Source organism: Arachis ipaensis, chromosome B6 (genome assembly GCF_059453495.1).
Source record: "Arachis ipaensis isolate K30076 ecotype BB chromosome B6, ASM5945349v1, whole genome shotgun sequence".
Lineage (NCBI taxonomy): Eukaryota > Viridiplantae > Streptophyta > Magnoliopsida > Fabales > Fabaceae > Arachis > Arachis ipaensis.
In genome coordinates this window covers 151,591,232-151,609,101 of record NC_142441.1, presented here as the reverse complement: position 1 = coordinate 151,609,101, position 17,870 = coordinate 151,591,232, and the positions used below count along the sequence as shown (strand labels likewise).

The window sequence follows — 17,870 nt, the reverse complement described above, 5'->3', positions numbered from 1 at the left end:
ATGATGCAATTAGTGTTACGATTAACTTATAAAAGTTTCAATATGAAAAGACAATAATACCCAAAGTATTAATCAATTCAATATCTTCAAAGAAGGCACACCACCCAATGTACCAGTCAAAGGTAATTAAGATCAATTAGCATCAAAAGAAAAAAAAAAAAAACACAAACACCCTATTAGTGATTAGGCCACATTTGATTAACAACGATCAAGAATGATAATTCACCCCAAAAGAACAAACATAAGGTCACATTCAAATTAAATAAATTGCCACCTAGAATTGGTGTAAGACATGATTATGAGTCCTTGTCTAGTACTACGGCTAGGTCTCTCTCAAGTTATTATGGAAATAGAAGCTATTTCGTTGCAGAAGGTCATTATCAACGTTGAAAAATGGTTGCTTAGCCTAGTCATAGCCGTATGGAATAATTGAAGCCACTAAATTGCCTTTACTTGTAACATATGTTGATATATATATATATATATATATATATATATATATATATACTAAAATTTCAAATCAAACTATGTAGATGCTCTTTGTACATAAGTATAGATGTCACTCAGGTTGCACACTTTTAATAAGTGATATGCCACATTGTTACTAGAGAATAAATTACAATTGTCTGCCATGAAAAATTAATACAATAAATTTATTTAAAATATTAGACATCTAACAAATTATTGATAAATTAACTTAATTTTAGTTACGCCATTTGAAAACATGATATATTACACGAGTCAACGTCAAATATCATGCCAAATTATGAACAACAACCAGTACAAAATACTAACAATTAAAATGACTTAAAATCTCAGGAACTAAAACGAAACAGCTTGCAAAGTTTAAGTAGATAATTAAATACACAAACTAAGCACATAATTATTATATTAAAATTGTTATTTGTATATTAAAATTAACAATAAAATCAGTCATTATATATATTATTTGATTTATTTTTAAGATATATTTTATATTTTAATATATATTTTATTTTAATAACAAATTAAATGTACAGCCTAGCATGATTAATATTATATTATCAGTAGTATTAAGAAATTAATATATTTTATGATTTATAGTTATTAATTAATTATTATTAATATTTTTAATAATAAAATACTAACTAAATTTTAATAAAAGTATTGAATTTAAGACTTTTTTGATATTATAAAAAAAGTTTTAAATGTATCAGAAACACCAATGTTCCAGATATTTTAATTGTTGATTTTGAATTATAAAAAATTAACGGTTAAAATAACTAAAACAACCGTGTCTAATACACTTAAAATTTTTCCTATATTATATTAAGGAGAAGAAGAATGAGAAGGAAGATGATAAAATGGAGGTTGAGAAGTTGCTTCCATGAAAGAGAGTAGTAGTAAGTAACAGTAATATACATACATACCCGCCATATTTACTTAACTTCATTGCGTGTTGTGTGTCTCTGATTCTTCTACTCTCTGCCAAATGCCAATACGATACATTCAATGCTCTCTTCTAAGCTTAATAACTAACTAACAAACAAAAACGAACAAAAAGAAATTAAGAACTAACCTCATCCTTCTTCTTCTTCTTCTTCACGGTTACCAATGCCGGAGCTAGGGTTTCACCATCACCACCACGAATCAGCAGCCTCATGGATGAGAACAAGAGGAAGAAGCAGAAGCAGAAGGAGTAGCAGCAGCAGCCACACTCCTGCTTCTACCAGATCCACAGCTGCACTTCGCGGTGCCGCCGCCGCCGCTGCTGGTGACAGTACCAGTCCTGACTCCGTTATATTCACGCTCGAATCCAATCTCAGCTTCTTCTCCTCCGCCTCCGCCAGCGTCGAACGCTGCTCCTTCGCTTCCGATGCTCACGACCGTGATTCCCTCGCCTCCGAGCTCTCGCTGGTAAATCCATCATCATCGCCGTTAATTCGTCATGCTACTGCTTTGCATTTATTCCGTCGCAGTTGCAGTTGCGGTTGTGGTTGCCGTTATTTGCAATTTTACTAAAAGCAGAAGATTCGTGAAAGAATAGAGGCTGATGTGGTCACATAAGAAATCTTTAGTTTGAATTGCAATTGTGAAAATCTGCATTGCACAACAATACGGTTAATGCAGCTAGTTGTTATTGAAGTTAGCGCTGCGAGAGATCGTAGTGAAAATTAAAATACAATGAAAAATTGTAGCGGATAAGGTGCAGTTAATTAAAATCTGTGGCGGCGATGCATAGAAAATGCAGTTGAGAAAATCTGCATATGCAACTATGCATTTCACAGTAGAAAAAGGAAGAGAGGAAGAAATCTGTTTTCAAAAAGAATTTGAGCAAAAAAGCAATGCATTTGCAGAGATTTTCTACATTCACAAGCTGTGGCTGCAATTTATAACTATTTTTTTTTTAACTGAGTATTCGAGAGTGGAAGAGGAGTTTTTGAGAGTGATGAATCTGAGAATGTTCTGTTTTCAAATTTGTTGCTGGATCTGTTTTTGCAGCATTTGGCAGGGAACCACGAGAGTGAGTTTCCACAGAGCGAGACCTGGAGCGGTCCAGATCCGGATCCGGATCCGAACAAAGAACTTGCAGATTTGGCGCATAGCAGGAAGCTACAAGCTGTGTTCTGTGGAAAGGGAGAAAAAGCGAAAGGTGAAAAAAATGTTATCACTTATTACGTAATGTGAACTCTTGGATTTTTATTTTGTACTTTGTCGAAAAGATCGGAGAGTTGAAAAAAAGTTCTATTCTTTTTTTTTTTTCCACTTTTTTTCAAAATTAGTACTGTATTGTTGTTATCGCAGTTCAAAAGGGAGACAGTGATGCTGACAGTGATGATGGAAATGAATTATTGGAATTTGATTCTGCTAGAAACTCCTTTTCCCTAGCTCTGAGAGGTACCTATTCTCAGGTCCCAAAATTTGAAATTCCATTTCTTTCTCTCTTTCTTTCTCTTATATGATGTAATTTTTGGAATTTTATGTTCTCATTAAAGAATGCCAGGATAGGAGATCAAGATCTGATGCATTGTACAACAAGCATGATAGGAGAAGGCCTGCTTCATTGGATCTGAACAATGGCATTGCCACGGGATCTTCGCCTCGCCTTGGAGCTGTGAAAAAGAGTTCAGTTTCGTCTAGAAGGTCTGGTTCTGGCACTTTCCCTAGTCCCGGTACACCGAATTATCGGCAAGGTGGTGTTGCAATGCAAAAGGGTTGGTGCTCAGAGAGAGTTCCTTTGCATTCTAGTGCTGCGCGCAAGCAGGTTGGTGCGGCATTGTTGCCTCTCAGCAACGGCAGGACTTTGCCATCCAAGTGGGAAGATGCTGAGAGATGGATTCTGAGTCCTGTTTCAGGAGATGGCATGGGGAGAGTGCTCCCACAGCAGCAGAGGAGGCCCAAGTCAAAAAGTGGTCCACTTGGGCCACCTGGTATTGCATTTTACTCGATGTATTCACCTTCTGTGCCAATGTTTGAAGGCAGGAATGGAGGGAATTTTATTGCAGGTTCGCCGTTTTCTGCTGGTGTCATCTCAGCTGATGGATTAGCTGTCACTTCTGGTGGCCATGCTGGAGTGCTTCCGGGGAGAACGGATCCTTGTATGGCTCGCTCAGTTAGTGTCCATGGATGCTCTGAGATGCAGAGTCAGTCTTCAATGCCTCCCCAAGGTTTATATCCTTTATTCAATCGTCATCTCCTTTTCTATTTTGATGAAATTATTTATAAATATGATTTTGACATGACATAATTTTGTATGCTATCAGTAATATAATACTGTATTGCAATTATGCTCTGCTATACGATTGACTTTTGAGATAGTAATTATAAGAATTTAACAGTTATGTAGCAATCATGATTGCATGAAGCCATGAATGATGAAAATCTTTTTAGACCGAGACACGTGAAAAATAATTTCTTTTAACAAATACATAAATAAACTTATGTTTGAAAATAATTTCACCTATGAATTGCATAGTCAATAAATCCTTTATCTTCAGTGAAAACTCATATTTTATGAATTATATATTGACTGTAAAAGGAGGTGTGGGTGGAAGGTTGGTTTATTTGTTAGAGACACTATTGACATGTTTATGTAGTAGTTGATAATTTTATTCTTGATGAATGATGATCTCTTTGAAGTATAGATGATGTTCTTCTCTAATCATGTAGTTTACTTGTTTTGGCTCTGACTTACAGAGAATTTCGATTGTTTCAAAGATGCTGCCACCAATGTATCTCCGGAAGTTTCAAGGCGAGACATGGCAACACAGATGAGCCCAGAGGGTAGCTCATGCTCCTCTCCTAATATGAGGACTTCTTTCTCGGCCTCCACTCCACCTGTCCTGCCCATAACAGAATTGCAGAGTGTCTCATTCTCAAAAATGGATATCAGGGATGTGCAGGTAGATGAACGCGTTACAATGACAAGGTGGTCCAAGAAACACAGGGCTTTATTTTCTGGCAGAGGATCAGAAAATGTGGACCGCTGGAAAATGAAAGAAACAAGTTCTCAATCTTCATCTTTGGACAGTTCCGAAAGATCAAAGACTGCTTCAAAGTATGATTTTTTGTGTTGTACAACTTTCGTTAAATTTAATTGGTAAATAATAAGACAGGATTATTCTGGACAAATTTTAACTGAAATTAATGGATCACATAGAGAGAGTGCTATTTAGTGTTGTTTTCTCACTGAACTTGACCCCTTTCTTTTACTCATCTCTTAACCATATGTAATGAAATTGTAGTAACTGGTGGTACCAAAGTGTAGATTGTTTCTAAAATGGAAGCCCCTTTTTTGTTGTTTCAGGGCTAAAAGGGAGGAAGCCAAAATCATTGCATGGGAGAACTTGCAAAAGGCAAAAGCTGAGGCAGCAATACGGAAACTAGAGGTTAAGTATATTCTATCTGGGAGAAATTCGAATAACAAATTTCTCTTGAAAATATTTACTATATAGAAGAAAATAACATCATAAAAAAGCGATTATGCGCATAGTAATTTATTGGTCTAAAACTGTAAATAGTAGTCTAATATTCGTCATAAATATTTGCATTAGAAGTTTCATTTTGGAAGTCTTCATCCTAGTCTTAATTCATAGTGCTGAAATATAACCTTCTTTTGGTTATCTGTGTTTGCTTGTACCATTGTGATAGTAGATTAGTCTTAATGCAAGCAGATGAATATATACACGAGCATTATAAGGATCATAATTTTGTGAAACTAATTCATACCTTGGAAAACTTAAGGATTCTTTATATTTGGGGCCAAAAGTTATTACTGCATGATAAATGATGAGAAACCTGGAGGGGAAAAATGATCAAAGCTAATACATATAATTGTTTCGTTATTGTTTGACATTTCAGATGAAGTTGGAAAAGAAGCGAGCATCCTCTATGGATAAGATCATGAACAAACTGAGGGTAGCTCAGAAAAAAGCTCAGGAAATGAGAAGTTCAGTTTCAACCAACCAGCCCCATCAGGTTGTCAGAACTTCGCACAGGGCACTGTTATTTCGTAGAACTGGCCAGATGAGTTCTCTTAGTGGTTGTTTCACATGCCATGCCTTCTAAAGCATCTCGGCCATTCTTATCTGTTCTAGTAAATCTGGGTAATTTTCTCTTTAAACCTTGCCCTGCTTCATAAATAACATCCTTCTAAAAGTCTCTGATTAATTAAGTTGAGAATCTTTAAAACAAATTACAAATGTTCTTGAATTTTAAAAAGTTTGACTACTTGTCAATGTACCTCATTTTTCGGACGAATGACGAGATTCCATTGGCTATTTATGTAGTAAATGCATTTCTGCTCTTCATAGGCTCACTTTTATTGTTCCCTTATCTACTTGCCATGGAAATGTGTTTCTAGTTACACATTTCTTCATGAAAAAGTCTAGGGGGCCAACAACTTTTGTGTTTTCTGGCCAGCACTTAACCATCAAAACAAAAGTGAGTGATCTCCCACTATTAGATGTAATCTCACACCATTAAAAACACTATTGATAGCTAATTGATGGTTACAAAACACCAAAATTGCTGCCTCCTAGCATTCTTCTTTGTTCATTACTTTGCCTTTTGACAAAAGGATATTGATTACATCCATGAACAGGTTTATTACGAATGGATTTGAATGTGCTCCTTGATAATGAGTGAAAAATGTACAAAGATAGCCACGTACGAAGCTGACACTAAATGTGTGTCATGGCGGTTTTGTAATGCATGAATACCATCACCCTCTCTCAAGGGTTCCGAAAATTTCTCAGCCCCTTGTACTCTTACCCTCTGTCAGTTTGGAATCAGTTATTAATACTATAAGTATGTACTTAGTCCAATCCTTTAGAATAAGCTTCTTTTTGTATGTTTTTTTTGGTCATTTCTTCTCCTCACAGGACAGTTTGTGAGAACAATATAATCACCAATGTAATCTATTATCCATCTATAGTAGAACAATATATTAACCACAATGCTCTGCAATTTAGTCATCACTTCCCAAAATCACTAATTCCTTAATTTGTTACTTGTTTGCTATCACAAATTTTCATTTGATATATACAAATGCTGCTACTGTAGAAGAAGTTTTCAAAGTAATGAGTTAAGTGCTGCATTTATTAATGATGTTTATTGGTTTAAATACATAGTATCACAGAGATGATTACAAGAGGATAATAAGGAATTCTTTTACAACAATTTGACCAAATAATAAGAACACATGAAAGATACTGCTAGCTGGATGTGATTATTCTAATCAACGTGGTTTGCTATCTTAAACCTGATCTTAATTCTCTTCCTTTTTTATCTGTCAGTTGATTTCTTGTATTTCTGTCAAAATCAGTAATGCACCACAATTATGTATATTCATATGTATATCTATATTTATATCTATATCTTTATGTATATCTATGATTTCTTGATGCTCAAGAAAGTCATGGCTTTAATCAGTTTTTGAGGTTTCTGAAACGGAAAGATCCTGAATTTCTCGCAATGATCCCAGTCGAGTAACATTGACATAATCTGGGGGAAGATGTGCTGATACTCCTGGAATTATCAATCCAACAAACCTAGCCAGTGTCATCAACCAAGTGTCTTTGTATTCTTTGCCTTTAACCAATGGGAGAAAGAATCCTCTCACAAGCTCCCAAACTGCGTTTAAGATCTTGGGTATGACCCATAATACAGAGAAGTAATTCTTGTTTGGCTCCTCCTCTAGAACCTGGATTCCAATCATAAAAACATAACTTATTTTCACAAACATCTTTTGCAGGGAAAAAGATCCTTTAAAGTGAAGAAAATTATAAAGTGACAAAAGTAAAGAGTTCATTATCATTGAATTTGTAATTTCTATTATGTGTTAGTCTCACTATATTGATTTAAGGGTGATTATATTCTCACTTTCATATTTTATCAAAATTTTCACTCTAGAGGAGCTTAATATGCGGAAATATGATACATCTTCACAGTTCACATAATGCAAGCACTTTTAATTTGAAAATGATAATCAATTCACCATTCAAATTTCATACCTGCCCTTGGTACAAGCTGTTGAAGTATAAGGAAGGACCAAAGTGCTTAAAGAATAGGGTTTTGTCTTCATAAGGGATCCTAGGCACCAAGTCATTGCAATAAACATACCTCCTATATTTCACATCATATTTTCTCATACTCTCTTTCATGAAGTCCCCAAATGCTTGGTCCCCTACCCTTGGCTGCCCAAATGTGTAAACCCCTTCTAACTTGTCCAAAAGCCATGCCTCCTCATGCAAAGTAAGAATTGCAGCAAACAAAATTGCCAATGCCCCTCCCAAACTATGCCCTGTCACTATGAACTTTGCATCCTCATTTGCATGCAACATTGTTTTCAATTCCTCCCTAAGCGTATAGTAAGCATAAATATGATTACTTTTGCTTGTTTGATCTATCTCTTTGGGCCACCCACCATTTTTTTGTAGGCCCAATGCTTTCATGAACCCACTATGGATCTTTCCAACATTGGGAAGCTCATACCATGAGAGATCTACATCTGTTATCCATTGGGCAGAATTAAATGGTTGGGTGCCTCTAAATGCAACCACAATCAAGTTGGGTTTGGTCTTAGTGTCTTGTAATATGATGGCTTTTGTTGACCAAAGTTCTTGGAAATCTAGCACATAAGTATTTGAAATAGTGTCAATGATAATGATGTTTGCCAACTCCCAATAAAAGGAATATATAAAATTAAATATCTAATAAAAAGTATTTTATTTTTTATCCTTTTGTCACATGCCATCACATTTGTACTTGCAATAATTTTTTTTTAAAAGAAAAAAAGTCAGACTTATGTAGAAGTTAGATTTTTTTTTTTTTTATCAAAGATAGGATTAAGACTCGAATCTGCGATCTTTAAGTAAGTACAAAAAAATTATACTATGTAAACTATAGCTCGTTAGTGTGTAGAAGTTAGAACTTAGAACTATACATCTGGAATCGATTAATAATGTTACTATTCTTATTACTTAATTTGTTTAACTAGTTTTCAAATAGGTTGTAAGTATCATAATTATGCATAATCTAGTTGGCACTATAAAAATAAGATACCATCAGAGGTAGTTGACTTGAGGGAGACATCATTGCAGTTTTGGTAACCCCTTGCTCATCCAACTTGAAATTAATTTTTGTGAAAAAAAATATTTTTAATTTTCATATGACTTGAAAGGGTCATAGAAATTTCAACTTTTATCTTTAACACAAAAACGTGCTAGCTAGACCTAATCATAATGTGACAAATCAAAGGAGGCCGGGTAGATTCATGTATCAAATAAATAAACAAAAATAATATAAAAACAAGGAGGGAGTAGATTCCACGAAACAATGTTTTGAAAAAGGAAAACTCTAGGGGGTCAGCAGTTTTGTTGAATTTTGGCCAGCATGTAACCAGTAGAGAAAGGTGAGTCATTGGATGAAATTTCACACCAATCTCACACCATTAGATCATAATTGATGGTTATTTGATGGCTACCAATCACAAAAGTTGCTGGCCCCCTAGCATTGCTCTTTGAAAAACTATGAAGTTTTGTTCTTGTAAGTACGTTAACCTTTTTTTCAGTAGTGTCTTCATCTAAAGGTTAGACCTATCATAAAATAAATTCTTAACTTAGTATATCATATTTACGTCTCTTATTATTCTCTTACCCACTTACTTCTAAAGTAATTAACCAATAAAAAAATATATATTAAAAAGAAGGTAAAAATTCAGGTGAAGTCGACTTCACGTAAAGTTGATACCTAAGAGTCGTTAGATGAAGATTTAGTCAAATCAGCCAAATCATTTAACGATTCTCATATATCAACTTCATGTAAAGTCAACTGCACCTGAGTTTCCACCTACAAAGAAACCATATCCAAAATAGGTGCATCAATACACGTGCTGAGTGCTGTCATTTTTTCACATGATTGATGCCACTTACTAGATTAGATTAGTTAGATATGATAGCTATAAAATTCGTATCTTGGAAGCAAAACTTCGTATCTTTCGTTTGTTATTTAAATAATAATAATAAGAAGAAGAAAAAAAAAACTCGTATCTTCTAAGCAAAAAGTATTCCCAAGAGATGATTCTCACTTACCGTTCCAGAAACTGTATAACCCCCAAAACTTCATCTGCAATTATTTTATAAGAGGGAGACAAAAACAAAGGTCAAATAGAAGATTAGACATCAAATTTATCCTTCAAAAGAGTAATTGATAAAAATTGTTATAAATGTTCGTACCAATATATATTATAGACAACAAAAAATAGTTGATATTACATAGTTTCTTAATAAATTTGAAGTTATTGTCATCTTTTAATCCTAAAGTGACTCTTCTGTCATTAGTTGAGAGTGAGAAATAAGAAAAAGAGGATATGTTGTTTAAGAACTTAAAAAAATTGTAACAATGTAAATGAAAATGTTATATGCATTATATCTGTGTATATTTTTTGCTTTTTAATATTAAAAGTGATTAATAAAAAGTAAAAAAATAAAAAATAAAATATTTGTCTTTTGTAATACAATAAGACAATAAATAATTAAAGAAACTTACATGCCAATGATTTCTAATTGCGTTTCCAACGTATTCTTCATTCTCGTAGGAGAACTTTGAAGCCATCATAGATAACAAAGCTTTGTACTTTGCATCATCGTTCTTATCTTGAATGCTTTTGTCTAAGTCAACTCGGTAGTCAAGGAACCCTGCCACGGACATGAACGTTGCTGATGATGCATCTGGTGTTATCACCTTTCCTGCACCACAGCCTCTCTTTAATACTAGAAACAAAAATTCATAGCAAATACGAATTTGACAAATAAAAGATATTATATTTAGAGACACAAAATATATTCTAACATAAAAGATATATAAATATTAATAAGAGACATAATTTATTTTTTATTTTTTTATTATTTTTGTTAATTTTTTATAATTATATTTTTTTATCAAAATTTTAAATAAAAAAATAAGAATAAATTAGATTTTATAATTTGTTTTAATTTATCAATAAATAAAATATAAAAATACTAATTTTTGTATCTCTATTCTTTGTGTCTTGTCTTATATTATAAATGCAAAAACTATCACATTTGTATATAAACCATGTATTAGATGTATCTGAAAAAACATTAAATTAATATTAAAATATGTAAAATTATATATATATAGAGGTTAATCTAGTAATTTTTTACGTGTATAAAATTTTTGAAATCCTATATATGAAGATTTGACCATTTTTTTTGTTTCCTCTCGCCTAATAATCAGATAATCACAATTTTAGTATCTTATTAACTTTGTGAATTATTAATTAGCATATATAGAATCCATTGTATTGTACTCCAGCAAATTTAATCAATTTTAACTTTTGCTTTTTAGGTACCTAACGGCGACCCAATTCAGAGAACAACGATATTACAGAGTTTTAAACTTTTAATTCATCTTTTAATATATATGTCATTTTTTTAACATAAGTTTTTTTTAAAAGAAATAGAGAAAGATCGCATCTTGTTTTAAGTTTTAACAACGAAAGAGTATATGAATTCCATAGGAGAGTAATACTGATTCTACGAGGAATAAGGAGTTTTTAGGTGTAAATAATTCAGCATATATAATGATCAATCTCTTGATGGCAATGTAGAATGGGAGGAAGAAATTAAAAAGAGTATTGTTATTAATTTGTCTACTATTATTCTAGTTTTTAACTTTTTGTGTTTATGTTGTTATTATTAGGTTGCCAGAATTTGCTTATGTATGTTAGGCACATCATGCTTGGAGCTTTTACCCTTTGTGGTCGATATAGTATTACCAATACAAAAAAGTGTATCGTTGTTTTGCATAAAAATGAATTGAGAATTTTCATGTGACGACTATCTATCTATCTATCTATCATATATATATAGGGAAATTCTATGGTGGCATAGAAAGTAGTGGCTAAGAATGGCCAAGAGTTGACTAGCCTATCAAAAGAGGACAAGTGATGATACAATGAATTGAAGGTGAATCTACAACAGTCTAGCTTTATGCAAGTCTACCATGCTCCATATGCTTCCAAATTTTCCAAAATGCCTCCTAAGTGGTTCGAACCCTTACCCTAAGGTTACAAGAAAGATAGTTTACCACTAGACTAAGATGCTTCTTATTAGTGTGTGTGTATATATATATATATATATATATATATATATATATAAAACAATATTTTATTTTACTTATATTCAACTTATTTTAATTTTAAAGTCACCCATTTTAAAATTAATTATATTTTATTTAACTATAAATTTTATTAAATATATACAAATTAAAAAGATAAACAAAAAAATTTATTAACCACAATTCATTTTTTTTCTTTTATAATTATATGATATCTATATTTTATATTTTAATATATATTTTATATTAATAAATAATTTTAGTATATACTTAATATAATTGTTTAAAATAATATAATTTTAATTTTTCTTTTTATAAATTAGAATTCGAATTTTTTATTTCAATAAAATTTTTATGCTTTTGAAAGTGCATCTTCTAAAACATATTTTTCTACTATATAATCTCCTGATTGGTTGTGTATTTTAACACACACAAAAAAAAGAATGACTAACTTTGTATCGAGAAGGATGATCATCCAAGAGCCCTTCCAATATTATATTGTGTTTCGTGGAAGAGTCATAATTTAAAAATGATTTTTTATTTATTAGAATTAAATTATAAATTTTTTTTAAATAGATTTTTTTTTTCCACAAAAGATAGCTAATTTTAGTAAATGGAGAAGAAGTTTTGTTTCACAAATTTATAATCATTTATATTGGACCAGTATTAGGAAAAGAAAAAATAGAAACTATAATAATTTATTAAAGTTTGTCCACTTACTTGTAAGGTCCAAACATAAAAAATATTTTTTGGGCAACGTAATTACAAGTCTACCTTGCATTACAAGAACACAAAGAACAAAATTTAAAGACTCAAAGAACTCAAGAACATGAAAATGACCAAACTTAAAATTTTTAGAAAACCAAATTTTTTTTTCGAAAATCAAAAGAAATCCACATCAGCTTAATGGACGTCAGAACTGAACCGGTGTAAGGTTATTGGGTCATTGGTTCAATCAGTGAGTCACTGGTCGAACCGAAACAATTATATAAAATTTAATTATTTTTTTATTATAAGTACTTTTATTTTAATTTTATAAAAATAATTATCATTTTCAAATTTTAATACTTTATTAATTAGTTTATATTTATTGTATTATTATATTATTATAGGTGAAAACTCACGTACAGTTGTTTTCATGTGAAGTTGATATTTAAGAACCGTTAGATGATTTGACAAATTTGATTACATATCATCTAAAATTTTTCAACTATTAATTTCATATGAAAACAATTGTATGTGAGTCTTTACCTATTATTATATACTACAAGTATTTATTAAAAAAATAATATTAATAGATATCATATAATTATAAAAGAAAAAAATAAATTGTGATTAATAAAATTTTTTGTTTATCTTTTTAATTTGTATATATTTAAAAAAAATTTATAGTTAAATAAAATATAATTAATTTTAAAATGGGTGACTTTAAAATTAAAATAAATTGAATATAATAAAATACAATATTGTTATATATATATATATATATATATTATAATTTGTATATATACTAATAAGAAGCATCTTAGTCTAGTGGTAAATTTGGAAGCATATAGAGCATGGTAGACTTGCAGAAAGCTAGATTGTTTTAGATTCACCTTCAATCCATTGTATCATCACTTATCCTCTTTTGATAGGCTAGTCAACTCTTGGCCATTCTTAGCCACTACTTTCTATGCCACCATAGAACTTCCCATATATATATATATATATATATATATATATATATATATATATATATATATATATACTCAATGTTACCTAATTTTTACCAAAAATCAAACCTACTCAAACTCTTTCTTTTTCTTACCAATTCATTGGAAGAAAATTAATTATACAAATAAAGTTTTAGCTTCCTATGAAATAATCAAACAAATTAATTATTGTTCATAGTTCATACATAAATTAGTAAAAAATATAACATAGCTAGTAATAAATTTGGTATACAATAGCGGTTAGAAATATAATTATTCATGTTGTCTTTTTCTATTAACCTTTTATATATATATATATATATATATATATATATATATATATATATATATATATGCAAAAATCAAACAAATTTAAAAGAAGTTCTTATTTAAGAAAGAATATAAGAGATATAATAATTTATATTACTTTTTCTTATTAACTTAAAAGAAGTGATATCATGATAATAATATGATGATGTTAATTAATTTTTATTTTTATTTTTTGTTTTCTATGAAATTCTTTAGTCCAGCAAAATAAAAACTAATTTATCATAAATTTAAGCTCTATTTAAAAGTTTGTTACTGATCAATCAATTATCACATACACATGAAATTTGAATACCCACACCTACTTAAGTCGACTAGTGAGAGATCCATCCAAGTTGGTTATGATGAACATAAACACAAAACCGGCAAAAATGGTTGTGAAGAAGTAACAGTGAACGAACCTTTTAGTTTGTTTTTGAAGAGCCCTAAAAATCCTCCATTGCTTGAAAGTGTATTGAGCCACAACTCCAAGTTGCCTCCTACCATTTTCATGGTGTTCCCTGAAGTGAATAGAAGCTTTTGCGCGACAATGGAGGTGAAGAGGAGCCATCTTTGCCGGAATTCCTCTGCTTTAATGTCCACCGGACATTCGATGAAACTCCGGTTTTGGAGTTTAGAAGAAAAAAGGAGTCTCAGAAGATCAAGAAGAGTTGCCTCTTGAGGGTTCAGTAAGAGGTAAGTGCCACCAAATAGTTCCTTGCAAGACATAGCTTCAACAACAATAACAAGAAGCTCGTGATAGCTTTAAGGATATGTGTATGCGTCAAGCAAAACCTTCTATCACAAGTATATGGAAAATAATGCAACTAACTCATCAAATATATATATATATATATATATCCTCTCTCCATATATATAACATTTAAAAGATTAAATCCATGTTGGTTACTTGGTCATAGTAATTAAATTTAATATAATATTTTTATGTGACTAAGATATCGTTAAAAATTAGGATAAACTAAAAAAAATTGCACTCGAATAATTTTGTCGTTGACAAAAATGTACTTAAATTTTGTTATCAACAAAAATACTCTCAAATAATTTAAAAATGCGACAAAAATATCCAACATTAAATGTATATTCTCAAAAAATGCTTAGAGATTGAATTTTGATGTGATTTTTTGCAAGCATGATTAAAAAAATTAGATGTTTTATCCTTAAAATTTAGTAATTTTTTGCTAAATATATATTTTTTCGTGATTTTTTTGTCAACAACTAATAATACTTTAAAAAAAAGTACAAAAAAAATATATAGTTAACAAAAAATCACAAAATTTTAAAAATAAAAATATCTCAATTTTTTAATCATGTTTGAAAAAAAATACATCAAAATTCAACCTCTAAAATATTGTTTAAGAAATATATATTTAATATTGAATATTTTTGTTGCATTTTAAATTATTTGAGGATATTTTAGTCAATAACAAAATTTAGATGCATTTTTATTAATAACAAAATTATTTAGTATAATACGTATTTATATCTTAATTATTATTTTTTTATAAAGACATATTTACGTGAGTAATAATTAAATTTAAATATTTTAAGTGAGCCAAAAAACAAGTTTTAATCTTAATATTCCTTTGACTAGAGATGAAATAGAAAGGAAATAAGCAATAATTATTTCTCAAGATTTAAAAAATAAGTTCATCATTCACTATCTTTTAAAATAGTTTCAAATTATTAATTTTCAGACAAAAAAATTAATGCTATCAAATACTTAATTATATAGTTTATTGTTTTTTTAAAAAAAATAAATTAAGATAATGTTGTTTATCATGCATTAATTATTGCTAGGGTCATGTGTGACCTTGAATAAAATAATATATAGATAATGCTTGATGATCTAGCTTGCGAAGGGATCATGTTGTGTTTGTATTAGATAATTAATGCTTAATCTAATAATGTATTTTACTCTTATTAACAATATTTCATTTCCATATTATAAGGTTTTGATAATAATTGGTTGTTGGAGACCAAAGAAGCCTTAAAAGAAACCAAATGACGAAAATGACACAAGGGGCTAGTTGTCTCTTTGCTAGTCATTGGTCAATTTGCACATTTTAGTAATGTGCATCCATACGCAATCTTGCAATGTCATTACATAATTTTACCTTTTCAAAAATCAAAGCTTCTTGGAGATCAAAAATTTGGGGCAGTAGCTTTCTAATTATTATACAATATTCCTAATCTAGATGCTAACTTGTTACTAAGGAATTCATTAATTTAATCCACAATTCATTCTTTCTGCTGCCAAGTTAAGAGAAGAGTAGGGTTTTTATTTTTTATTTTTTTAATATTTTTTAATCTAGGCAGATCGAATTTGTCGTTAATTAATATATTGCTATATGTATAAGACGATATTCGAATCTTCAATACTTATTTAAACAAACAAATGAGATAATTACTCAACCAACCCAAATTAGCTATAGAATTTTTATTTATTAATATACATTTTAGCTTTTTTCTTACTTTAAGCTTTTTTATTGTTCTTACGTGATTTTTAAGATTGAGTTATATTTTTCTTGAGAAACAACATTTTATATATATATATATATATATATATATATATATATATATATATTATTTTTTTTTGCCAAAGTGATGTAATATTATTTTCATCTTGTATAAGAGTTGGTTACCTTGTCTTATTCTAAAATGGAGAAATGAATATTCTTTACTCAATTAACTTATTATATTTAATAAGTTACATTTCTTTAATTTTGATTTTTTTTATCATTTTTTATTGGCAACTAAGATATTTTTTTTTAGTGATTGAGGATAAAACACAACTAATAAAAAAAGAAAATAAAATTCTAAGAGATTGTTAAGATAATACTGTCGAATATTATTCTTAAACTCCTTTGAAAGCATCAGAAGTTTCACTTGTTGAGAATAAGACCTCAACACAATCTTTATCATGATGTCCACCACTGTGTTTGTCTTTCTCAAAATCAAGTAAAGATCAGCACGTCATTTTCAAGTTATGATACCTCTGATTTTAAGCACCAAAAGGTATGCAAATTTCGAATTATCTTGGAAATTGTTAGCAAGATTGAAAGTCTCCACACAGTCCGTTTTACAAATCACATCTCTTTGTCCGAAACTTCATGCTAAAAGATATTCTCTCCAAATAGCAAACAATTCTCCATGCAAAATATTATTGCTCTTAATTGTTCTCAAGCAATCTCTTTGCGGATTTTTATTCCAATCTCTACTAACACATGCAAAACCAATATGATCACCAAATTAATCTTAAAAGTACTTATTAATAGAGAAGTTCATGAACCGCTAATTATATAAAGAATAGACACTCGTTGCTATTTAAAAACATTCCGAAAAATAAGAGTAGACTAAAAAAAATCTAAAAAAATATTCTTTATTATAGAACAATAACTAATTCTTAAAATCCAAAGAATAATATAAAATTTCTAAAAACGGCCAAACTAATTGAGCTTACAGATAATTTTTTTTTCTCAAACAATTAGAGCAACTATTTGAGGGCGACATGCCTCTCTTAAAACGAAAAATACGAGTGGACAGTGCCACTCAAAAATAAAACCAAGCTAAAAGTTTGATCTTTTTCGAAAGAGGCAACTAAGATATGTATGATGATATATATAACTATATATTGATTATTTAATATTATTATTTTTAGAGTAAATAACTTGAACGCCAGTCATACACTCTGACCGGGCCTTAGTTTAGGGAATTATTTTTGAAAAAAATAATTGTTGTTATTTTAATAAATTGTGTGTGTGTGTTTATATATATATATATATATATATATATATAAAGATTCAAACTTCAACCTGGGACCATGTCACACGTCTAACTTACAAAAGCGTGTCTAATAATGAAAAATATAAATTAATTAATAAGTAACTCATTATCATATATTCTAAAATAATATGTCAATTAGTTCTTCAAGAAATTTTTAATAAAACGTTTTAGTTTTTAATAAATTTTATAGCTTTCACTTGTTAAATAAAAATTTTTAAAACTCATTTAATAATTTAAATTTGTTAATACTCCCCAATAATATCAAATACAAAGTTTCTTAAGAACTAAATAGATTTGAGATAGGGAAAAGGATATTCATCTTTAATTTCTTTAGAAAATAAAAAATTCAGTCAAAAACGAAACTAAAGTTTAAAAATTTTGAATACCTAGAAGATTATTATATATGCTAAGAATACTTGCATCTAGGGGTAGCAACGGGGCGGA

The 17,870-nt window shown here is 29.8% G+C and overlaps 2 protein-coding genes across 2 annotated transcripts; one reads left to right on the top strand and one right to left on the bottom strand.

Moving 5' to 3' along the window:
* The first annotated feature begins 1,327 nt into the window (after positions 1-1,327).
* LOC107605666 (Remorin family protein) lies at positions 1,328-6,437 on the top strand. Its single transcript, XM_016307623.3, has 8 exons — positions 1,328-1,896; positions 2,482-2,632; positions 2,785-2,877; positions 2,976-3,647; positions 4,177-4,537; positions 4,787-4,868; positions 5,341-5,585; positions 6,083-6,437. The coding sequence occupies exons 1-7, from the start codon at positions 1,594-1,596 to the stop codon at positions 5,545-5,547; spliced, it is 1,869 nt and encodes a 622-aa protein (XP_016163109.1). The 5' UTR covers positions 1,328-1,593; the 3' UTR covers positions 5,548-5,585; positions 6,083-6,437.
* Positions 6,438-6,549: 112 nt separating this feature from the next.
* On the bottom strand, positions 6,550-14,465 carry LOC107605665 (triacylglycerol lipase OBL1-like). Its single transcript, XM_016307622.3, has 5 exons — positions 14,045-14,465; positions 10,030-10,229; positions 9,573-9,606; positions 7,494-8,110; positions 6,550-7,183 (listed from the first exon to the last, which is right to left on the bottom strand). The coding sequence occupies exons 1-5, from the start codon at positions 14,349-14,351 to the stop codon at positions 6,905-6,907; spliced, it is 1,437 nt and encodes a 478-aa protein (XP_016163108.1). The 5' UTR covers positions 14,352-14,465; the 3' UTR covers positions 6,550-6,904.
* Between the last annotated feature and the right edge of the window lie 3,405 nt (positions 14,466-17,870).

Excerpts from the sequence above, each read along its gene's own strand:
- LOC107605665 (XM_016307622.3), bottom strand. The coding sequence starts at position 14,351 with ATGTCTTGCAAGGAACTATTTGGTGGCACTTACCTCTTACTGAACCCT. Across the intron at positions 10,230-14,044 it reads CTTCAAAAACAAACTAAAAG|GAAAGGTGATAACACCAGAT; the intron begins GTTCGTTCACTG and ends GCTGTGGTGCAG. Across the intron at positions 8,111-9,572 it reads GTTATACAGTTTCTGGAACG|ATTTCCAAGAACTTTGGTCA; the intron begins GTAAGTGAGAAT and ends CTTATGTGCTAG.
- LOC107605666 (XM_016307623.3), top strand. The coding sequence starts at position 1,594 with ATGCCGGAGCTAGGGTTTCACCATCACCACCACGAATCAGCAGCCTCA. Across the intron at positions 3,648-4,176 it reads GTCTTCAATGCCTCCCCAAG|AGAATTTCGATTGTTTCAAA; the intron begins GTTTATATCCTT and ends TCTGACTTACAG. Across the intron at positions 4,538-4,786 it reads AGATCAAAGACTGCTTCAAA|GGCTAAAAGGGAGGAAGCCA; the intron begins GTATGATTTTTT and ends TTGTTGTTTCAG.